Consider the following 25,801-nt stretch of genomic DNA (forward strand, 5'->3'; position numbering starts at 1 on the left):
ATTAGCTGTGTGACCCTGAAAATGTTAGCTCTTTAAGCCTCAGTCTCCTTATCTATAATATAATAATAGTACTTACCTCATAGGGTAAATTAAGATTGAAGGAGATACTGAACATCAATGCTTAGCAATTATGCCTGGCAAATGATGTTTAATAAATATTAACTATTAGCATTACCCTTAAAATGCAGTAAGGGTAATGAAAGACAGTAAAAAATAAGATGATTTTTCTAATTACATAAAATTAAACTAGCCACAACATATTAATGTGACTCAATTAATAAAGAGCAATTAGTTAGGGCTGTGAATATATAAAACCAACTGGCCTGTGGAAGTTTAGACCTACATTTTAATCAATTTGTCCAAATAAATTTAATTTGGTTCATTAGACATTTATTGCACTTACGTGCAATGTACAGAACAAGGTGATGTAAGGGGACACAAAGATCAATCAGATGGCCTATACAAGATTTCAACTTTGTTTATCTGTCAATATGTTTGCTTTATAAACTCTACCTGGTACAAACAAGTTTCATAGTGAAAGAGCTACTGATGCTTAGTTTTGAGTCTACAAATGTATTTTGTGATATTAGCTGATAGTGAATAGTGTGAGAATCAGCAGTTAGATAGAGAAGGTGCCACTCTGCCATGGAAGACTACTCATACCACTTCATATATAAGCGATAACTTGTAAGATTAATATGTATTCGTATAAGTGAACTCTTACCTGTCTCAGTGTCCCAGAGCTTAAGATACCTGTCATAGGCCGCACTGAGGAACTGTGTTCCTGCAGTATTGAAGCAGATATCCCTAACAGCTTTACTGTGACCTAAAGGTGGAGTCAACAGAAACAGCAGTGAGGTGAAGTATATCTTCTCTGAAAACACAAACACATAAAGAGAAACGGCACTAAGCAGTTGTTCTCAGCTGTGAGTTAGGATCACTGGAATGCTACTGCCTGATTTACTGACTTAGAATATGTTATGTGTGGGCTTCAGAATGTGGGTGTTTTTTTTTCCCTTGAAGCAGCTCCTTGGGTGATTCTGATGCAAACATCTTGGTAAGAACCAAGAGAAAAGGTTTACCTTTTTTTTTTGTCTGTCATAGCAATTTCTTAATAGGCAGTACATAAACGTGATGACTAACTAGCCAAGAATTGATGGAAATGTAAAAGACCAATTACTGCCAGTGAAAGAAATAGCTGCTGGAAGTTTGGAGGTTCACTCTCAGATTGCTCATCCGGCTGCAAGTGAAAACAAAGTGACCTAAACCTAAAGTTCAGGAAATTGTAGCCCTTGTTCGACAACTGTCTATTTCTGTGATCACATTACCAAATTTCATAGAAAGTGACTTTGAATCTAGGAGACTTTTTGAAAACTGTATTAGCTTGTATTGTTTTTTATTTTTATTTTGTTTTGAGGCAGGGTCTTGCTCCGTTGCCCAGGCTAGACTGCAATGGCTACCTCAGCTCACTGTAAACTCAACCTCTCTGGCTCTAGCGATCCACCCACCTCAGCTTCTTGAGTAGCTGGGATTACAGGTGCACGCCACCATGCCTGGCTAATTTTTGCATTTTCTGTAAGGAAAGGGTTTTGCTATGTTGTCCAGGCTCGCTTCTATTGTTTTAAGATGGTATTTTGACAAAACACTAATTTCAAGGTGCTGATTATACTTTACTTAAAAATGAATCTTGCCAGACCATTCAACTCTTTTAAAAATTACAAAGAAAAATAAAATGTGGTTAAACAAAAGCAAAAATGTTCCTATTTTTGCCACCCCACCATGAGTAAGACATGTACAATTGTGCAAGATGAGCATGGCACCAATTGTTAACCACATGCAGCAGCTCTAAACCATCACCTCCAGTGAACTCCCATCAGGCAGGATGTGTCACGGCAATTAGGCATCCTTTTCTACAGCCGGAGTCCCAGTCAGAGCTGTTATCATCTCCCTCAGGAGGAAAATTTCAGTTTTCCGTAGAAAAATGGGCTGCCAGTGCAGAGGAGACGAGGCCGACCAAATCCACTCTATCTGACGGAGACATTTTGTTCTCCTGTACACAGCTAACAGCCTTCCACAAGTCTTCCTTTAGACTGCGGTGACATCTTAGGCAGTATTAATTTGTGCAGGGAGGCCCTAAAATCATAAAGCGCTGCCAAACAGACTCCCACTTTAATCTAAAAACAGAGCCACTACGAGTCACACTGTTTCAATGTGGTACAGTTAAATTTGGAAAGAGGACCTAGCCTTCACATGAAATTTGACAAAGAATAAGCCTTTCTCTACCAAAAAGGCTGGCATGTCACAAAGCTGTCCTCCCTTTGGCCTTCTTCCTTTCTTCAAGGAGTTCTATCAATTTCATCCTTTCTCTATGCTTTGGCTGCTAATTCTCAGTCTCTCTTCAAAGCGCGACATCTGGCTATCTAATTGTTGACTGGACACTTTCACCTCAATATCCCAAGTGTGTCTAAAACCTCACCATCTTCTTATGTTCCTTCTTGGTGAATGGCACCATCATTCATCCAGCCTCATGGGAGTCACCCTAGATTCCTGTCTCATTCTGATCATTTACATGCCGTTACTCAATCTCACTGACTTGAACTCTAATACGTAGCTCCTTTCTTCTCTCTTTGCTGCTTTGGTTCAGACTCTCATCATCTCTAAATTAGACCTATGAAAGAACTGTGTAATTTTTTCCCTTCCTCCAAGCTTGCCCTCCCAAAGCATCCTGTGTATTGCCATTTGATCTTCGTAAACGTCAAATCATGTTGCTTTCCTGCAAGAGCTCTCTAATGGTTCTCCAATGCCCTCAGAATAGAGGGCACTCTTTATTAATGGCACAGAAGGTTTCCCCTGCTCTGGTCCCCCTTTTGCCACTTTTCTCCACTTCTGTCTCTCAACATCTTCTGACAATCCTGAAATATACGTGGATCCCCTTAGCAGCACTCCTTCTCACACCACTTTCGTTTTCCATCTGCTGCTCTTGCTTCCTAGTTCTTTGTTTACCTGGGGAGACTGACTCCTCCTTCCAGATTCAGCTCAAGTCTATGAAGACTTCCCTTCCTATCAGTGTAGTGAAATTACTATCAATTATGTTATCTCACTTTGAAAATTCTTCCCAAACAAATTGATGTTAGAGAGAAAAGAAGCATTACCAATAAATGTTCTCAGACAGCGCCGGTCTCCATAAACCTCCCATAGCTGGGGAAAAAAAAATAACACATGGAAATATTACATTTAATACAAGTCTTTCAATCAATAACCAGAGCCCTATGCTGGTTATGTGTGTGAATATCTATGTGTGTAAACACACAGCTTTAATTATTAAATAGTAAACAATGAATATCATTAAATATTGCTTGGGGCTGCCAGCTTGTGTTATAATATTTGGAACGCGCACACACACAATCACACACACTCAAAACTAAAGCATTTCAAAGATATTTACATCAAAATATCATGAGACTTAACTACAGGTGGAGTTAATTCAGGTGAAGTTTTTATTTTCATATTATTCTTTGCTGTTTCATATATTTTCTATGATGAAAAGTTTCTACTTTCGTAGCACTACAAACAACTTTTAAAGGAATTAAGTGTTAAACTGGCATGTATATAACATTTTGAAAGTGAAAGCCTTTTTGTTTACTTTTCTCAAGTAACAAGTATTACAGAACTATCTGGAAATGATGATCTAGACTAAAATAACAGGCTCATAATTCTCAGCATATCTAACGTGGATTAATACAATAGCTTCAAGACTAGCTTTATTCTCGACTGCCTTGAATCCAATCCTCAACAATGTTGCTAGTACTCTAAAACAGAAAGCATTTCCTTGCCACTGGGGCCAGCAGGACAGGGTCTCAGTTACTGTAGAATACTAGGAAAGGACCTCTGAGACCTGGTTCCTTGCCCATGACTGCAATCATTCCTTGTTTCTTAGTTGTTATGCTCCAGCAAGCACAAAACTGTTGTTTCCAGCACATGCCATGCTGATTCATTCTCTTCACTCTTTTCAAACAACTCTACTCCTGTTTCCTCGTCCTTTACTTTAAGGTATGCTTCCTCTTTGAAAGCAGCATATCTTGTGCTTGCCTCTATAATAATGACATTTATATCATAATAAAATGATCATCTTAAGGGGAGAGTCAGTGCCTTAATAGCTTTTGCTTTCAGTCCCTTGCACATAATAGAATGTTTATAGAAGTGAACTAAACTGAATTCTATGCTTTTTTGGTTGGCCAAAGAAAAGACCAATATCTCAATTAACATAGTTCGTATACAGTAAAAGTTAAATAAAATGGGTGTTTTTACTTCCAAAATGTTGGCCTGTCATTTTAAGCTATTAGAGGCAAATGCCTAAAGGGTTGCTCTTATCAAAAGAGGCCTCTTTTTACTGTTAATATCCATGAATTATTTACAAATGATAAAATTTTAATGACTCAACTTTCCAAGCCCCAAGAGCTCTATAGGGTTGGTATTTATTGAACCATCATAATGGTCTGGACAAAGAGAAGACACAAAACTGGTTAGAACTATCCTTTCAGATTTAAAATTTTTTTTCAAGACTTTCTACATATTCAGATTGATAGCACTGGCAACTGACTTTTTTCTACCACACATTCTACAGCTGAATAGAAGCTAAAGATGGAGCTTCCCAAGACTAGAAAAGGTGAAAGAAGGGGCTGGGGGCAGTTCTGCTACCTGGAGTCTATTAGAATTTAGAAGAAAAAGGATGAATTACATTTTCTACTTTCTAAAAATGGGATTTCTATCATGTGTCCTCTCTATTTTGTAAGGTTTGAAGAAACAAACTATTACATATACAAAATCTCTACAAAAATGATTTGTGATTAAATATTTATACGTCTAAAGCCAAAGTGACTGGATTACATTCTCATCAGTTGTCTAAGCTTAAAAAGGAGACCAGCCAATTGGACCACAGAGCCATATTTGAATCTATGCTTGGAAGTAGTTCAGAAATTGCTGCATTTACAGGGTCTAAGAGAAAATAATTAGTTTCTAATTGCCTAACAAACCCAAATTTATTTATAATTAACCAAACAGATTTAACCAAAGAACTAGCTTTGCAGCACTCTTATCTGTTACTGAAAACTCACCTTAATTTTACAGTCCATGGAACAAGACAGCAATAAATGGCCAGAGAGAGGAAACAATCTGACTGCACTGACGCCCTATAAAAAGGTAAAGTTATCAACCAGAAGCATTTTACAGATCAGCTAAAATTAAGCATCAAGAAAAGACAGTATATATTAAGCAGCTTAATTAGCTATTTGTCTTCATTCCAAAAATCACACCTCAGAATAACCTTCATTAGCATTCCAAGAGCAGGCCTTATTGACACTAAGCTTTTGAAGATTTTTTGTTTTTAACCTTTAATATTGAGTTCCTCACCCAAGGGAATCCTGAGTCAATCAAACTGCTAATGCCCCCACTTGCTTTCCTTTTTTAACTTAGTCCCTTTGCTCTTTGCAAAGAGTTGGAAATTACCAGTTGGAATAGTGCAGATGACGAAGAATATCAACATCAAAAGTTTTCACGTACCTTGTCTCTGCATTAGTTTAAAAATTACCATAGTTATAAACCAGGGCACATCCAATCTCTGAAGAGTGATAACCACAAGAGCTAAAGCAAAATTATTGAAGCCAACCAGGAGACTTGGTGCTAATACCAGCCCATTACTCCCTGATTTGGTGCCCAAAAGGAAGAAGATTATAGCAGGAGCTCGTGGGAAAAGGTCTGGGCTTCAAGGATGCAGGACACTGAACCATGAATGCTATGGCATGGCCAATTCAGATGACCCTGAAGACTGATTAGTCTCTTGTGATGGATGCGTGGGCACCTCCAAAGCCTATAATTCAGGCTTACATTCAATTCAATTTCCCTACATGTTTACCAGAAATACTAAATGTTTCACATCAATAGCTAAAACTTTACTTTGGCTTCATTATTATAACATTACAGCAGACACAAACAACCAACTTGCTTACTTTTGTGTGTCCAGACCACACATGAATTTGTTTTTTGGGAAGATAACACTTCTCAGGTGGTATAGTTGACCGTAGATTAACACCAACGTCCTGAGGTATGTGAAGATAGGACCTGCCCTGATAGTCATACATTTCTTTAACTGAAACAAAAAGGCAAAGAAAATCAATAAACAAATACAAGCCATAGTCATGAAATCTGTATCTTACAATAACATTTTATTCACAGGGATAGCATTCCATATTAAGGTTAGGTAATAACACTCCAATTATGTCAAGATCAAGAGTCAGCTAAGATTTAAGTGCTTTAAATAACTGCTATCATTTACAACTAGAGGTAGTACTTTGAAATTCCTAAATACCCAGAGATTATATAGATCTTTAGATAAGATCTATACTTCTTTTCATAAGTTACACATCTTAGTGACTTATGAAGACTTCACTGTAGCATAATTATAGCAGAGGAAGAAAAGATAATACTTGGGCCTTGTGAGTCACTGGCAAAGAAGCAGAAGTAAAACAGGTTAAGAAGGAGTTCAAAAGAAACAAAAAAAATTATCAACTATCCTTTTCCCCTGCTTTCCTCTTTTATGCCCTGCCAGTTCCTTTTCATCTATCTTTTCCCGCTTTCATCACAAATTTTACAATAAAGTCACCTATGGAAATTAAATGACATAGTATATATAGAGCAATTAGCAGCATGCCTGGCACAGAGTAAATACTCAATAAGTGTTATTATTATATTGTTGTTATTATAGTTGTAAGTACCATAATACTGAATAGACTCGTTGGACATAAAAATGGAAGCTTGAAGAACCAAATATGGCTTCATCAAATCTAAATATCTGACGTAATATTAACATTAGAATAAGCGACACTACAAGTGCTAAGTTATCCTTTACAGTTTTAGATAATCATTATGTAATTTCCTAAATATAGCTAATTATTAATGAACAGGTACATTCTAGAATACTTACGCATTTCCTTCTACAAGTCAAAACAAGTATGAGAGCCTTACTCTCTATCTTTTCACATGAAAATCCAAGTTTATTCTTTCTGAGTATAGTTTAGTAACCGTTATGAACTGTGAGGATACCTGAGTATTTCGCTTCGTTAAAAACAATGAAAATGTCTGGGGCACTATTAACACACCAAAAGAATCAACTTTATCTTAAGAAAGAACAGATTGCTTCTGCTATTCATATAATATCAATATGAAGTTTTTTCATAAAAATGAAGATGTATAAAAAATGCAATACCATGTAAGATTGTCTTCTCCTCCCCAGGTTTCTCTTCTTCCTGTTTTCCTTTTTTCTGCCTCTTTGCTGTGATTTCATCCAATTCTTTTTGTTCTTCCTAAGAAAATTAAGGAGTAAAATTTTAAATGAATGTTTTGGAACCTCATTATGCCTAAAGATGGTTATACATTCTTTATAATGAGGTCTACAAATTTGGTCCAAGTATGTTCTCAGAATAACAAGCTCGACTCTTTTTTTTTTTTGAGATGGAGTCTTGCTCTGTCGCCCAGGCTGGAGTGTACTGGTGTGAATCTTGGCTCACTGCAACCTCCCTCTTCTGGGTTCAAGTGATTCTCCTGCCTCAGCCTCCCGAGTAGCTGGGACTACAAAGCATGCACCACGGTGCCTGGCTAATTTTTCCTATTTTAGCAGAGATATGGTTTCACTGTGTTGCCCAGGCTGGTCTTGAACTCTTGAGCTCTAGCAATCTGCCCACCTCGGCCTCCCAAAGTGCTAGGATTACGAGCGTTGAGCCACCATGCCAGGCCAAGCTCAACTCTTCTATAAGCAGAGATTAAGTACCTTTTCTACAAATTACAAAATGGTACTAAATACATAATGGATACTAGAAAATACTTTTCAAGTATATAAAATCAGTTTTCAAAACTCATCCTTCTGTGACACCTAGAAATAAATTTTAACATATTATACTAGTTATGCAAGTAAAAAGACAAGGCAATCAGAAAATCTAGTTCCAGAATGGACACTGAATTTTAGCACAAGATGTTGTTTTTCAGTTAATGATTTTTACACAGTCCTAGGATGTAAGTGATGACTACACCTCTGTGACACAACTTTTTTAAGGAGCTGGGGACAGAAGATGGGGTAGCAGTAAATCTGTATCCATAATAACAAAGAAGTCAACAGATAAAATCTAAAATAAATAAAAAACAGTAGCATACATTTATTCATCTTAGATGTCACCTGTTTACTTCTATCATTATAAATATAGATTTACTGGATATAAGTAACAGCTAGAATATAAGCTTCATGAGGAAAGGATTTTCTTGATCTTGTCCAATGCTGTAGGCCTGGGACTAGAACACTCTCTGGCTCACAGAGACAGTGAGATTAGGAGGTGAGGAAGGGAAGGGCAGCGCATTTACTTTACAAACTTTATAGCAATTTTAAAAACATAGATAAAATTTAATTTTAAATAAATTTGGAATCAGTAAAACCTATCATCAATTCTAGTATAATAGAAGGCTGATTTTGTAGCTATTATCTGAATGTCAAGTATCAGAAGAGCAGCTTCTATGGCAGCTTAATAGCAATATCAAGGCAATCTTTATGAAAATTGTTTAATATTGTATTTTAATAAAAAAGCATGATAGAAAACAAATCAGCAAAAAAGGTAAATAAAAATATTCCAAAGAAAAACAAATAAATTTTATTGTATATTTTCAATCAACTAAAGGCAGAACATTTCTGATGAGTCATTCGGTTAGTCATTTCCTTAGTCATTTCTAAGGAAATCTCAAGTGTATTAATGTAGATATCGTTCACAGAGGTACAGCATACACCTGAATTGACAATGAAAAACATCAAAGCTTACTTCTGAAGGTTTGGCTACATCTTTTTCATCCACGTATTTTGCCCATGGTCCCAAGAAACCATCAATATTGGATGCATCATTTTCTTTGAACTTTTTCCTCTTTTCTGTTTTCTTCTGACCAGTTTCAAATACAGTCAAACCTACATTAACCCCCAAAAAAGACGGATTACAAAGATGTACATTTTCTAATGAAATATTAGCATATGTTTAATTTTATTTTATACAGTTAAAAAAAGATGATTGCTCGAGTGACTACAGAGTTATTAAAAAACAAACTATCTACATGAATCTACCATATATGCTGACTCATGCTACACAAAAAGGGATTCAATCTTCCGGGAAAAGACACTTAAAACTAATTGAATATTCTGCAAATTCTAATACCGTATACTTAAGAAGAGAGCCAAGTATGTACTCCTGCAGTGGCGCACAAGCCTTTTATTGAATCAAGAACCCGTGTCAGTGGATTTTCATGACTTTCTGGAAAAAAACTCAGGAGCTCATTATTGCTAAATAATGATAAAGTGACCTTTAGAAGCAAGAATAAACTGTAATTTATCATTTTAAAACTAAATTAAGTTATAGTAAGTACTTAATAACTTATCTTCATTTCACTTGTAATGCAAAAACATAAATAAAACAAGGTTTCACCAGAAGTGGTGTTTCTTCCAAGTGATTTCAGTCTCAACTTGACTTCTAATATTATCAACGTTAATAGTAAAAGAAAAGGAGAAGGAGGGTGTTTCTGGTTGACATTCTGATTTGATTAGTAGGATGTGGCATACTGTGTATAGTCATTATCCTGGAAAAAGAAAGGTTCATGGAATCACAGTCACAAGTTAACTAAGAATCGAGCTACCTTTAGGAGGGACTTGCAGAGTTCTAACTTAAAGAAAGTCTACCTGTATTAATTCAGGCTATGCTTTACAGCAAAAGCCTGTTAAAATTCTATTTTAACAATAATCTAGCTCACGTACACAGAGTAGCCTGATCACATAGGTCTATAGCTACTAAGCAGAAGTGTCCTATGCAACCAGCAAATTACTTTTTAAATGGGATTTTATGGATAACATTCTAATGGACTGATGAGCCTTGTGACAAGTTAGCATTTAGCATAGATTGTTTTGTCTTATTGTAAGTTCAAAATGAATATGAACACAAACATACATCAAAACACATATTCAGACTCAGCGTTCAAAGCAACCCTTCAAAGACAGTCTTCACAGACTTACAAAATAAAGTATTTCTACTCTGTTAAAATGAAGCTTGACATTAGCACTGATAAGTCAATTGCCAAAATTCTCTATATATTAGTTATAATTTATTGAATGATTTCTATAGGGTTGGCATGGTGCCAAGTACTCAAAACTCAAAGAGATATGTACCATTATTTTCTCTGCAAGGTTACACAATTGTTAAGTGGCAAAAGCAAGCTCTAAACTGTAACAGTTCAACTATATTGCTCTAAACTGTATCACCCCATTGTTTCAACTTTAAAAAAAAGAGCTAAATAAAATGCTTTTTAACTAATTAGTCACTCTGCAAGACACGAATTACAGATGTTTACATATATGTATTTGATATTAAATGTTTCAAATAAATTACCTTGATTTTTTTCAGCTTCTTCTACAGAACCAATGTATTTAGCAGACACTTGATGATTATCTAATGATGGGTCTAATGCATAACCTGAAAGGAAAAAAGTACAAATTATTAACTTGATTTTGCTGTTTAAATTCATTATATTATAATACAAATATACACATTTCACATTTATTTTCCCAAATGTCAAAAATGATCTCTTTAATATGGGACCAATCATTCTGCCCTCAGCTATATTGCTTTCTTTTCCTTTTTCTTTTTTTTTGAGACAGGATCTCACCCTGATGCCCAGGCTGGAGTGCAGTGTCATGTGATCTCAGCTCCCTGCAACCTCCGTCTGCCAGGCTCAAGAGATTCTCCTGCCTCAGCCTCCAGAGTAGCTGGGATTACAGGCGTGTGCCATTACCCCTGGCTAATTTTTGTATTTTTTGGAGAGATGGGGTTTCCCCATGTTGGCCATGCTGGTCTTGAACTCCTGACCTCAAATGATCCACCACCTTGCTCTCCCCAAGTGCTAGGATTACAGGCATAAGCCACTGCTCCCAGCCCCTCAGCTATATTTCTATTTAGAACCCAAAGCTATATTCTTCTATTTAGAACCCAAAGCTCAGGCTGGACTCCAGCAGAATATATTTCTTATAGGATGAATTTCGTACACTGACGTTACATTAGTAAGTGCCTCTCTAGCCAAGATATCAAACTTTAGTTTTAAATATTCTAAGAGCTTGAGAATACATATACATGATGCATTTGGAAATTTAGAAACCATTTCCCTTTTCTTCCTGGTAATAGAAATTGTAAGGCTAAGTTTATCAAATTATATAAATTATTAAATAATAAAAAATATCTAAATAATATCTAAAAAATAAAATATCTAAAATATCTAAAAAACAATATCTAACTAGAATGTAAATAGGGTAAGAAGAGAACATTAAATCTAGCTATTATTTTGAAAATACCATTCTCAGTTAGGTTAGTCTTCCCTCCCAATCTTAAAATAATATAGTTCTATTTCACCAATCATTCTTTATATTTTCTTAAGGGAAGTAAGGAAGGATATCTACCAGCACATGAATGCACTTCTTTAACTAGTTATAGAGTATGTAGCTACATATAAATGTGGTCTTCAGTGTCTATGGGAATTTAAGGAAAGAAAGCCTACCTAAGTTAGCTCAAATCAATATTTTTCTCAAGTGGGTGTGCTAGCACAACAAATGTTTGGTAACACTAGTCTGGTATATTCACAAGAGTGCTAGATAACTCATCAGTCTATGGCCTACAACTCATGTGAACAATCACAGAATACATAAAAAGGTACTAACCCCATTTTTTTTTTAAAGGGCACATTCTAGTGTATAGATTTAATATTTTCATTTTTCACCTAAAGAATACAGGCAACTTCTTTTGGGGAACAGAAAAAGATTTGTCATGAAACATGCTTTTCAAACAAGCTAAGGATGTAAGTGCTCAACTCACCCTCATGATATGCTAGAACAGAACCAACCACCTGGCTATTGGATGATTTGCATATAGTTTTGTTTCAGGATTAAAATATGTTATTAGCCAGAGGAGAGAGCCTTATGGCAGAAAAGTAGCTTTGGAGTAGAATCTCTGAAATCACAGATTCAAATCCCATGAGTTATTTTATCTTTAATCTCTGACATACAGAATAGTGTTTAGTACAGGCGTCCCAAACTTTTTACACAGGGGGCCAGTTCACTGTCCCTCAGACCGTTGGAAGGCCGCCACATACTGTGCTCCTCTCACTGACCACCAATGAAAGAGATGCCCCTTCCTGAAGTGCGGTGAGGGGCTGGATAAATGGCCTCAGGGGGCCGCATGTTTGGGGACGCTTGGTTTAGCACATAATTTTTTCCCAAAAATGAGATTTTAATAAGCTCATATAAAGTTCAGATCAACATACCAAGTTAAAAATTCTCATTTCAATAATAAAAAACTTACCTAACTAGAATGTAAATTTCTACTTTGAAAGGAGACTTAACGTCTACATAAATGACATTTCATGATGGGTCTGGAGGGGAGAAGGAGTAGACAGAGAGGGAAGAGGTATCCCTGGTCCCCATCTCTGTGTAAGCACCATTCCCCAACTCATCTGGCCATAATCTTGTTACTCAAAAAAGAAGTTATGCTTTCCTCTTGCTCCACATTCCCTGTGGTCAAAATCTTTACTGTCATACCAACATCCCCACTACTGCCTTCCACCCCACATGATTAGGAAACAGTATTATTTTCCTTTTACAAATAGGAGTTAAGGATTTGGCCTTATGTCTTCCTACAAATCGGCCAGTGATAGAACAAGATGTAACTCTAACACTACCACAGTTCAGTATAATTTGTTTTCTTACTATCTTGTGTCTTAAATAAGTGAATATATCTGCATTTCTTAAATGTCCTTATCTATCTCTCTGAAGCTTATTTTCCCCTTTATCTTTTTAATGGAGTTAATGTCTACTTTTTTCCTTTTGATAGTCTTATTTGAAATGACTATAATATTGATTTTATTATTATACCCTTAAGATTATTAAAACTAATTCCATTAGGTAAATGAAAAGAGATTATAAGCAATTTGCAAACGAATGGTCATAAACATACAGAAAAACCTTCAACCTCACTAGTAGTCCAGAAAAATTAAGTTGCAATAAAGAAATATAATATTTTGATTATGAAGTAAACAAAGAAAAAACAGTCATATGGATCTTTGATTAAGAGAAATAGGGCCAGGCGTGGTGGGTCAGGCCTGTAATCCCAGCACTTTGGGAGGCCAAGGCAGGCAGATTATTTGAGGCCAGGAGTTTGAGACCAGCCTGACCACTATGGTAAAGCCCCATCTCTATGAAAAATACAAAAAAAGAAGAAAAAATGAGCTAGGCGTGGTCGTTCATGCCTGTAATTCCAGCTACTCAGGAGGCTGAGGCACGAGAATCACCTGAACCCCAGAGGCAGAGGTTGCAGTAAGTAGAGATCCCGCCACTGCACTCCAGCCTGGGTGACAGAACAAGACTCTGTCTCAAAAAAAAAAAAGAAAAGAAAGAAAGAAAGAAAGAAAGAAAGAGAGAAATAGGACTTTTATATGCTGTGGCAGTAGAATAGGCTGAGAGAATTCTTTCAGAAAACAATTTGATAATATACAACAAAAGTTTTTAACACATACATTCTTTGATCTACTTTTGGGAACTCATTTAAGAAAACAATGTAAAGAAACTACGAAGTTTTATGTACAAAAATATTCACTACCACATTTTAAAAAGCATTTTGTAGCATAACATATACATCACATTTTTAATAGTGAAAACTGGAACCAAACTGAAATCTAAATGATACAAGTAATTCTTTTTAAAATTATCTTTGTTCAGTAGACTATTTTAAAAAATAATTTAACAATGTTAATACAGGGTTTCAAATACTGAAGTTAAAACTCATGTTAATAAGGACTATTGTGAGACTAAAATTATTTATTTAAAATTCTATTTTCCACTTCTATAGGTGGGTATAGAGAAAATTCGAGATGAAAGTAGGAAAGAAAGAAACTTCATTGAGAAGTCCCAAGTAAGACTGGCAGGGGAGCAGCCTAAGGTCCAGCAGGGAAAACAGGACAAAATTCCCACAACCACTGAGGGACTGAGAAGTCAGGAGAAATACTATAAATGCAATCTAAAAGCAAAACTGTACAGTAAGTAAATGGGATGGCATAGTAAATGAGACCATTTTCAGTGGTAAGGATTCTCTAGGTGGGCTCTATAATAAACCAACTGTATTATAGAAATCTTGCAGAAATAATTCACTGGGATTATAACAATCTTACATTTAAAAATGGGAAGAAAATTAAAATAAATGTTTATACTATATTCCAGCAGTGATATCCCAGGGTTATGAGATAGAGGTAAAACTGAATTAACGTGTCACCTCCTATATATCTGGTAGATAACACCACTACATGGTATAACAAAGGTTTGCTGCCTTGCACTTTGCAAATGAGGAAAGGTAACAAAAAGGTCTCACAGCCTTACATTTCATTTGGAAGGGTTAAAAAACAAGAACAACAACAAAATTTGATAGAAGTTGGTATAGGAATTACTATCAGAAGTCAGGTAAGAACTTTCTATAAGAAAATGATAGGACAAATTAATAGAAGTCATATACTTGGCTCAGTATCTAGAGGCAAAGAAAAAAGAGACACTGTTAAAACTCAGGTTTAAAGAGACAGTTGTTAAAGCTTAGATAAGATTGATCTTATTTATTAAGTTCACTTATTAAGTTTACTTGAACCTAATAAATAAACTGTCTCTGTAAACCTCAGTTTAAACCTTAATCTTACTAAGTTCAAATTAACCAAAATTTTCTTATTTTTGCAACTGGCCATTCCCTTTATTTTAGGCTGCCTAATATACTATAGCCCCAAATTCATTTTTTATCTCTAACTCAATAGTTCAACCTGTGTCCTAGCTTGCCACTTCCTAGAGGGAGAGGTAAAAAATCACCAGATACTTTAAAAAAAAAAAAAATTCTGAAACCAGGTCTAAAGCCAGCTGGATAGTTTTAAATGCTTATTCTTGTTACAAGGTAATTTACAAAGAAAAGTAGGTGTCAGTATAAACTTACTTGGAATTTTGTTTTACTTTAAAGGAGACAAGAGAACTAAATTATTGCTTAAGGTACTTCTAAAGTAGAAAAAAATAAGAAAAGTCTTTAAAAGTCTCTTTTATTATAGGCTAGAATATGACAAAATCATCATGCAACAGAGTTTATTTTTATGTGCTGCACATTACTTTAGATTTACATGGGACTCCTTATACAAGCAATGGGTACAATGTATTTGCAATCATTTTATTGAACGGGAAGTGTTACAGAACTGATTTGGGTGATTTAAGTGGTATATAGTCTTGGCTGTGATTTTTGGCACATTCTAAATCTATTACAATCTTACCACGGTGAAATATGATCTAATACATCTAATACATGATAATCCTTTATACAATTAGTTTCCATATACATTACCACTGATAGGATATAATTATTTTACACAATGAATTTGTGACTATTCTCTTTCCTAATAGCCTTCAGTGATCAAGAGAAAGTATTTCTGAGATAAGATTTGAGAGAGTAAAGTTAAATGGCCTATAAAAAGATAAAAAAGTAACCTCTGAATGCTGTCTTTTCATTTGCCAACTTTAACAGCAATTTACATGTAATGGACATGCAATAACAGTGTCCATTACCTAGTACAACAACAAAGAGCATTCTGGTTAAGATCATGGAATATTTCCAGTACTTAGAAGTCCCAGTAGATTTACAATGACAGCTAAAAATATGAATTCATGTTTCCATTTATATAAATATTTAAGGATATGTATAAGAAGGCATACCATCCTTTTTGAAGGAATCTAATGAATTTCAAAAGCCAGTAGATAAAACAGATTAACACACACACATCACACTTCTAATAAAGCCAAAATTGAAACTGTTTAAGTCTTGTCACATTACCATATGTTGCAAAAGTTCTCCTTTGCTGCTCAAACATGAAATCATTGATATGGGCTGGTTCGGCATATCCAGAAAGCATATTTCTAGGGGCGGCCATTTGCTGTGTCCTAAAGGGATTTTCTGGTCCAAACTGCAATGTTGTGAGAAAAAAAAAAGAAAAAGACAAAAGTTCTGAGTATATGGAAGCCAGAATTACTCGAATAACTATATAATATTTTTTTCAACTATAAATCACCAAGGGCCTATTAACCTACCTGCGAACACTCTAGCCTGATACAGTTCTGTGTAACTGAGCAATGGCTAATTAGCACCATTTGTTAGCCCCAGGGACAGAAGGAGAGGAATCCCTCTCACTCAAATCTATATGTAGTTGTTTCTTTCAAGAGCTCAGTAGCCACATGTGGTTGTCAGCTACTACATTTGCATTATTGTAGAAGTTCTATTTCACAGTGTTATCTAGATAATCGAGAGTTACTGTAATTTGTCCAAACCATGATTTGGGGGATTTGGGTGACTTTTAAATCAACAGTGGCACTGTGATGTAATTTCTAAAAAAATACTTGTTTCTTTTCCACTAGCTTATGAGTTCCTCAAAGTGGGAGACTCAGAATACTCAATATTTACCACAGTGCCTGGCATATAGAAAATACTAATGAAGGAATGATGAATCAGAATTCCACTGGGGTAGAGGACAGAAAAACAGAATAAAGTGCTTGAAAACATGCCTAGGAAAAGGTATTGTAAATGTCAATAAAATATCTCCACTCTGAAAAGTCACACTGTGAAGAGTCACATTATTTGTCTTACACCAAATAATACCATTATCATGTTTATAATACTTTTGAGTTTTTCCAAATGCTATTTAATTTGATCTGTACAAAAATCCTGGCAAGTTAGAAGAGTATTCTCTTTCTGATGTTGCAAATAAAGAAAAAAAACCCCAAAGACAATGTATTTTACCTGCCCTAGGGTAAAAAGTTTTATTCACTGGCAGAACCAGAGCTAGAACAAACTGTAGTCAAGCATTCTATCATAAAGTTCCTTAAATGCACAATCAGAGCCTCTAACTTTTAAAAATTGGGTAAAAAATTACCAGAATATATTATGTCAATTCATTGCTATTATAAAAGCTACTGGGAAAATCCAACTCTTTTTTGTTTGTTTGTTTGTTTTTAAATAAAGAATCAAATGAGTTTCCCACTTTAGAAAAGGCGAAAATAACAGGCTATATTCATCTGAACTCCGTCATGATGAATTATTTTGACATTAGAACACTGTAGGTCATTACCATTAGAAACCATCTTTTCTATGATACATTTCCAGAGCCACAAATAAAAATTACTCATCTTCTTTTAACCAGTATACTGCATTCTCAAGATATCAACATTATACTATGTATGAAAATCTGAATTTAAATGTTAGATGTGCCCTACATTTTTTCTGCTTTTGAAGAAAATAAATTGCTACAAGATTCCTATATATTGACAGCTTCCATTTATATGTTTAAAATGATTCAATTTAAAAATACCTGATTTACATACAAAGCTTTTATTACTATATATTCTTAATTATAATGGATAGTGGAAGACTTTGCAGTCCATATAAGTCCTTCCTGTGTCTGCTGATGGGTGAAAAATGTTGGGGAAAAAAAGACTGCAGAATGCTGGAAGTAGCAGTCAACTTCATTCAGTCATGAAATTTATTACAAAAACAGGAACAGTCATAAAATCACAGATAACAAAATGATTTAAAAGTTTGCTAGATGCTCTACCTGCTACAGTCAGCTATCCTCCACAAAGTAGCATCTGCTATTTCTGGACAGAGGTGGGGTGGAGAGGGTATGGTGGGAAATCTAAAAATGATAAAAATCCCCACTGTCCTTATTGTTATTCACATCACATGTAACAGAGGACCAATCACTGTGCTTTAAGTAACTTTCCATTTAAAAAAGGAGACTACAATTTCCATATTCTTATTTAATTCAGATTTTACTAAAAAAGAAAGAATTCTTCTTCTACAGGCCATACATACAAAATGAGCTCCACTTTTTAAAGAAAAATTATCAGTGTAAAAGAACTGTAACTTCTATACAAAGACAACTCCATATATCTAAGCTATGTATGCATTATATAAGGTGCTATACCTAAAGCAATCTAAAAATTTACATGTGCCTATGTCTCATACAGATTTAGGCTGAGGCAACAAAAAATCTTCTAGTGATATAGGGAATTGGTGGGAAGAGGATTCATCTACTGGTAGGTATTAGAATTGACCTCAAAGATGCTGAATATTAACAGAGGAAGGGAGAGAACACTATTTAGCAGGACTCAGCTCTTCTCAATTACTCAAGATATGTCTCAGATATTCTTGAGTCCCTGTGAGTATGCAACTCCCTTAATTCTGGGACAACCGTTAAAAAATACAACAGAGCCCTGTAATCCCAGCTACTCAGGAGGCTGAGGCAGAAGAATTGCCTGAATCCGGGTGGCGGAGGTTGCGGTGAGCTGAGATCACGCCACTGCACTCCAGCCTGGGTAGCAAGAGTGAAACTCCGTCTCAAAAAAAAAAAAAAAAAAAAAAAAATACAACAGAGCACATAGAAAACACACAAATTTGATTTTCAAACATTTCTTTTCAATTTTTAGTAGTTAACTCAGTTTAAAAGTAAATTTGTGTTCAAGTGATTTAGAACAATATACAAGTACATAACATAAATATGAATGCATAATATATTCAAGTTCACGTGAGTGTTTAACAATTTTTAGCTAAAACAATAATGAAGCACAACACAGTAAATTACAATTGCAATCTCCTTATATAAAACATACACATCTAAGTGAGAAAATATTTGCAAACCATACATCTGGTAAAGGGTTAATATCCAAAATACACAAGGAACTCAAATCAATAGCAAGAAAATAAATAACTCGATGAAAAATTGGCAAAGAACCTGAATTTCTCAGCATTTTTCAAAAGAAACATAAATAGCCAACAGGGGGCCAGGTGTAGTGGCTCACGCCTATAATCCCAGGACTTTGGGAGGCCAAGGCAGGCAAACCACTTGAGATCAGGAGTTCAAGACCAGCCTGGCCAACATGGTGAAACCCATCTCTCCTAAAAATACAAAAAACAAGCTAGGCATAGTGACCTGCGTCTTTAGTCCCAGCTACTCAGGTGGCTGAGGTGGAAGAATCGCTTGAACCCAGGAGACAAAGATTGCAGTGAGCTGAGATCACACCACTGCACTCCAGCCTAGGCTACAGAGCAAGACTCCGGCTCCAAAAAAAAAAAGAATAGCCAACAGGTATATGAGAAAGTACACCACATTTCTCAACCAGAGAACTGAAAATTAAAATCACAATAAGATATTATCTCAAACCTGTTAGAATAGCTATTATAAAAACGATAAAGGATAACAAGTGTTGGCAAGGATGTTCTGGAGAAAAGAGAACACTTGCACACTGTTGGTGGGAATGGAAATTAGTATAGCTACTATGGAAGATAGTATGGAGGTTCCTCAAAAAAATCAAAAATAGAACCACCATAAGACTCCAGCAATTTCACAAGTGGGTATGTGTCCAAAGGAAATGACATCATCAATATGTTAAAGAAATATCTGTATTCCCATGAATCAACCTAAATGGCTGTCAATGTACGAATGCATAAAGAAAATGTGGTATGTCTGCAGAGCAGCATACTATTCTGCCTTAAAGAAGGAAATTTTGGGCCGGGCGCGGTGGCTCAAGCCTGTAATCCCAGCACTTTGGGAGGCCGAGGCGAGTGGATCACGAGGTCGAGAGATCGAGACCATCCTGGTCAACATGGTGAAACCCCGTCTCTACTAAAAATACAAAACACTAGCTGGGCGTGGTGGCGCGTGCCTGTAATCCCAGCTACTCAGGAGGCTGAGGCAGGAGAATTGCCTGAGCCCAGGCGGCGGAGGTTGCGGTGAGCCGAGATTGCGCCATTGCACTCCAGCCTGGGTAACAAGAGCGAAACTCCGTCTCAAAAAAAAAAAAAAAAAAGAAGGAAATTTTGTCACTTTTGACAGCATAGATTAACCTGGAGGGCATTATGTTAAGACAAATAGCCAGGTGCTGGGACGTGATCCCACAATTGTAATCCAAAAAAGATGAACTCACATAAGCAGAGAGCAGAATGGTTAGCAGGAGCTGGGTGGGTAGGGATGAGATGGGATGGAGAGGTTTTGGGTGATTAGTCAAAGGATATAAGATTTCAGTTAGATAGGAGGAATAAGTTCAAGAGATCTATCATACAACATGGTGACTATAGTTAAGAACCATGTATTCTTGAAAACCACTAAGAATAGATTTTAAGTGTTCTCACCACAAAAAATGATCAGTACATGAAGTAATGCATATGTAAATTAGCTTGATTTGGCCATTCAGCAATGGATAAATATTAAAAAACACATTGTACATTGTAAATACGTGCAATTTCTGTTAATTAAAAAATTAATTAGTTAAAAGGCATCTAAATACTAGTACAGATCGCTACACCCAAAGTACGTATGATGCTCCCAATGGAGGTAAGTATCCTTAAACATCTGTCAACTGAGTGAAGCAGTAGTTTACTTATAGGGTTGGGAGAAAAACACTTAATTTGTGAAGATGCTGGTTGGTCACTCTCAGAGATCTGATACTACAAGGATGTGGATCTCAAAAATCTTCAGTAGGTAGAATATTGGTGAGTCAGCATTTTAGCAGCATATTATAACATCACAGGAATTAAGAGAATTTATACTACTAAAAATGGACTACATAAGTTCATACAGAAAAATAAACCAAATTACTGAATATATACTAGATTGTTAGTACATTTTTCATTCACATTTATTGCAGTCATTATTGAAAAGATTTACAAACAAATTTTAAGGTTAGAAGAGTCTGTTAATAATTTCTTGCAAATTAAGAGAAGATTCCCTACAATTCAATTTTATTGGTGGAATACTTTGATTTGTAAGACACAAAAATATTAGTATAAGAAAATTTCATTAGTGCTGGTTCTATGACCTTTGACCTCAGTTTTCTAAAAGATCTGAGCTATATGATTTCTAAAGTTCATTATAACATTAATATTTATAGCAGCCTTTATAGACAGATTCTTAACTGTTTTTTTTCTCTTAACTTTTATATTTTTTTCTCTTCTAAAGTACTACTATTTTAAACAGTCTGAAATTCTTCCTGAGACTTACAGGTTTTATGAGTTTAGAGAAGCTAATTAATACATTTTTCTCTAAGTAGATTCAAAAATAATTGAGTGAAATGACATACAAATTACTAGACTAAAACAATGGTGACCATGTCATCAAGTTCTATCCATTATTTGATAAAAATTATCTGTATAACTGAAAAGTCCTTGGTCAGAAGGGGGAAACAATATTTTATAAAATAAAATAAGCAATTCAGTAAGTGTTCAGAATTAGCAAAGTCAAAGGCATAGGGGTGTATCCTGCAAACTCCACAATGGCCTTTAAACTGGTCTTGCAGTTACAGAGAGATAATTAAGAGTGATCTGGACTCAAATTTCTAAATATGCCACTTGCTGGCAGTATAACTTAAGACTTGCTTTCCTCACTATAAACTAAGGAAAAGGTACTTACTTCATAGGGTTGTATTGAGGACTGAAGGAGATGAGGTATGTAAATCCTTCAGTATGGTACCTGGCGTACAGTAATAACTAGTGGCTTTATTTCATTAATCTATACTCCTGTTCTTTTCCATCAGGCAAACTCATACCAAATAAACCTTCCTAAAACTTCAGCTTTGATTATGCCACTCTCCCATTTAAGACCCTCACAAATCTATTTATCATCGATTAAATCAAGACAAAACTCTTTACTTTGGCCCCAAAAGCTTTGTGAAATGTTATACAAAATACCATTCTAGTCTTCTCTCTCGATTCTTTCTTCTGGTAAGGACTCAGGCACTCCTGTTCTTTAGATCTTTTATGATTTGGCTCATTCTGTTCTCTTCTTGGAATCTTTCCTCATAAAAGCCTACCTAGCCACCAATGCCAATAATTAATAATGCCAGTAACAATGATGACACCATTTGTTAAATGCCAACTCTGTGCCAGAGGTTTTTTTTAACTACATCATACATTATCTGATTTATCCTTATAACTCAATAAAATTAAAATTATCTTCATTTTACCTACGAAAAAACTAAGAACTTCCAAGGTTACCCAAGAGCTAATAAGTATTCCATTTAACTCCACATCTCATGTTCTTAACCTGGATTAAATTGTCCATTTCAAATAGTACTTCTTTCAGGAAACTTTAAAAAGTATTTACAACCAGATGCAATTTTTCCTTAAGCTTGAGTAGTACTTCGGAAGCATAATAGGAAATAATCTGGTCTCTATCTTTTCAAAAAAATACATTTGACCAAACAAACACTTAGCAGATCCTCTCTGGTAAACATTAGCTTGAGGAGAGGGATTATATCTTTATTTATTTATTTATTTTATTGCATTTTTGGTTTTGGGGTCCATGTGAAGAACATTCAAGATTGTTGCATAGGTCCACACATGGCAGTGTGATTTGCTGCCTTCCTCCCCATCACCTATATCTGGCATTTCTCCCCATGCTATCTCTCCCCAACTCCCCACCCCCTGCTGTCCCTCCCCTATATCCCCCCAACAGACCTCAGTGTGTAGTGCTCCCCTCCCTCTGCCCATATGTTCTCACTGCAATGGATACTCAAGAACTTTACATTTAAACTCGTGAAATTCCTAGTGATACTTTTCCAGACTTTGCCAAGTGATACACATCCTAGTCATAGAAGACAAAAGTTCAAAATTTGTTAAGGTACAGAGGATTCATTTGGCAACCAGGAAAAATTATATTTTGATTCCCTTTTATGTCCTATCAGTACTTTCTCATATTGTAAAGAAGTATTGTCGTGCTCCTCACATAAACTAATTTATATATTTAATGTGAGGTTCCCCAATACGAGGACAAAGAACAACATAAAAGGACTGAAAATCCCACAAAGAGAATGACAGGCCTCTTGTTAATATCAACACAAACAATTTTAACTGAACTTTAAAATTTTTCTTGAAAGTTTTGAAAACTAATCACACAGCAATGTATTAGCTACACATGAACTTTAAGAACTTAAAAAAAGCAGGCTTCAGAGAAAATAAAATGGCATCGGAATGTTATACATCACAATGCTTACAAATTTTCTTGTTTTCTTAATTCGGTGGCTTCATTTTATTAAAGTACTTTTCATTTTTAAGAAATTATGAAGTATATATTTATATATAATATACAACCTCTCTTCAATGGGCTGGCTAAAATGGTTATGAGACAGCCTGTAGTCTGACAGGCTAGAAGGATTTTAGACACATGTAATAAAATTTAAAATGTACTGTAGTGTCAGATCATGGTCAGATTTTTGCTAAGTGCAGACCCAGTGAATTGCTGGAGTTCTGTCTAAATCCAAGCACTGACATTTCTGGCTGTGCTACACATTTCAATGGTCATCTTTTAAATGACTACAGAAACCTAGGCAGGGCAAGTACTATATGAAACAGCTCTATGACTCTCATATGTCACAAAAGGGCTAATTTATGCAACAAAATGAAAAATGTTAAAAGGCATGCCATTTTCCACCAAGATACCATAAAATATAGCTCCTCATCTCCATCTTGAAAGTGCTTGTTAAGATTCTGCTACCTATCAAAGCTGTATTTCTTGGTTTCATAATTATCATTTTCTGGCATCTCTGTTTTGTCAATCAAGCATTCTTTTCCATTTTAAAAGGCAAAATATCTAGAAATTTAGTCTTTTCTATACACTTCCCTAAATTGCTAATATTCAAATACTTTCTTACATGAACAACATTCACTGTTTGTTTTTTTTTCATAGGAAGAGAAAAAAAATCCAGTACTTTGTTTTATTCAGAGCAGGCATCAAACACTGTGACTACTTTCCAGCAGTGTGTCAGTATGACATTTCAGGGGCATCTGTAACTAGATGTTTCATAATATACTACACATTGATGCTGATAAGCCCCACTATTTTCCTTTATGGTTAATTATAATACTCCCTCATCAAGACTGAGAGGAAGAAGTCAACTAAGTTCATATTTAAGAATCAGATTTCCTTTTTCAAAAGACATAGTTCCATTTATCAGACATTTGTATGCAGGCAGATAAGAAGCTAGTGGATTTTTAAAAGTATTCTCACAAAAGCACACTATTTAAACTTTTTGGAGAATAGAAGATTATAGTTTCTAAGAGCTTAAATAGTATGCTTATGTGAGAAAACCTTTAAAAATTCACTGCTATGTCTAATTATCTACTATGATTTGAATTCTTTAGCAAAAGTCAAAACCTTAAATATGTTTTCTTACCTCAGGAGCAAACATGGTCTCGTAGGTAGGATTATACTGAACTTCTTTGACAGCAGGGTCAAGGTGAACTCCAGTCTCCAAATCTTCCTAAAAAGAATACCAAATAAGTATTAAAGATCTGATAAATGATTATTTTATTTTAGAAGCCACATTAAAGTCATGTTAGCTATCTTTAATACCTGTTTTGTGGTTATAATAGTATCATATGAATAATTCTAATAAAGATTAATAAAATTAATGTATACAATTAGTGTTAGAGGTTAAAATATTTTAAACATTTTCTTCTCAAAATACTGACTTTATTAAAAATTTAAAATTTTTAAATTTAAAACTAAATAAGTTAACATTACTCAAAGCCTTAAATTAGATTAAGAGATTTCAACTCTTCTTTGTTATTAACTCAAAAGACCTGGACCTCTAGTGCCCAATTCAAGAGGTATTTCTTTTTTCATTCAGCAAACTGTATTAGATATGTAACCAAATTGCACTTGGTTGGGTACTGGAGAGGAAACAAAAGGAAGTGACAGGGACTGAATCTTCTAAATCTAAAGTCTTATAATCTACATTACTATTTTAAACATCTTAAATTAATTCCTCAGATTATTGAAAATAAAAATCTCATCTCCACTGAAGAATCACTGGTAGTGTAACTTCTATATAACCCCACCACTTACAAACATGACAATTCTCAAATTGGTATCTTTAGCCTGGACCTCCCCTGATTTCTAGAGACTTGTATATACAACCTTCAACTTGACATCTCTTCTCCTAGGACATCTAACAGACATCCCAAACTTAATATATCCAAAAGGGAACTCATGGCCTCCCCTCCCTCAATGAATCCTTCTAGTCTCTCTTAATCGCAATCCCACCCTTACAGCTGCTCAGGCGAAAATCTGGAGTTTCCTTGACTCCTCTTTATTTTACACTTTATATCCAATTCATCATCAAATCCTGTACCTTCTATATACATCCAGAATTCAACCACTTCGGACATCCTTTATTGTGGTGGTTCAATTTAACGTCTTGCCTTCGGATTTTGGAGTAGTTTTGTTACCTGGTCTCCCTGTTTTCTGCCCTGACCAGCCACAGCCTCACTTTCCACAGGAGATAGTAGGATTCTTTCAAAATATTAATCAGGTTATACTACTCCTATGCTCAAAACCCCGCAGTGGCCTCCCCAGTCAGAGTAAAAGCCTAACGAAGGCCTAACAGGGCCCATTACCACGTGTTCTCAGGAAGCAGGCAGGCTCCCTAGAGTAGTTTTACAGGGCATTTCTGTCTTCCTGTATTGTCCTGTCTGAATATTCACATATTGAAAACCATATTTGATTATAAGTACCTTTCTTTTAGTTAATGTACTCATGTTCTATTTTAAAAATCATAAAGAAGTTATATATCATCTACAAATTATATTTCAGTAAAGCCGGTATTATAACACTGTTGCCATAAAATGAC

General features: G+C 35.2%; 1 protein-coding gene across 1 annotated transcript in view; it reads right to left on the minus strand.

The window, feature by feature from the left end:
* Positions 1-25,801, minus strand: part of CDC40 (cell division cycle 40) — a 50,582-nt gene that overhangs the window by 13,620 nt on the left and 11,161 nt on the right. Inside the window, exons 2-10 of the mRNA XM_039467371.2 lie at positions 24,344-24,430; positions 15,960-16,089; positions 10,461-10,544; positions 8,856-8,995; positions 7,262-7,358; positions 6,006-6,145; positions 5,115-5,189; positions 3,153-3,198; positions 725-826 (exon numbers count right to left, since the gene is read on the minus strand). Of these exons, the coding sequence (XP_039323305.1) occupies positions 725-826; positions 3,153-3,198; positions 5,115-5,189; positions 6,006-6,145; positions 7,262-7,358; positions 8,856-8,995; positions 10,461-10,544; positions 15,960-16,089; positions 24,344-24,430 (901 nt within the window). The remainder of the gene's footprint in view (positions 1-724; positions 827-3,152; positions 3,199-5,114; positions 5,190-6,005; positions 6,146-7,261; positions 7,359-8,855; positions 8,996-10,460; positions 10,545-15,959; positions 16,090-24,343; positions 24,431-25,801) is intronic.

Source organism: Saimiri boliviensis, chromosome 4, assembly GCF_048565385.1.
Source record: "Saimiri boliviensis isolate mSaiBol1 chromosome 4, mSaiBol1.pri, whole genome shotgun sequence".
NCBI classification, from domain to species: Eukaryota; Metazoa; Chordata; class Mammalia; order Primates; family Cebidae; genus Saimiri; species Saimiri boliviensis.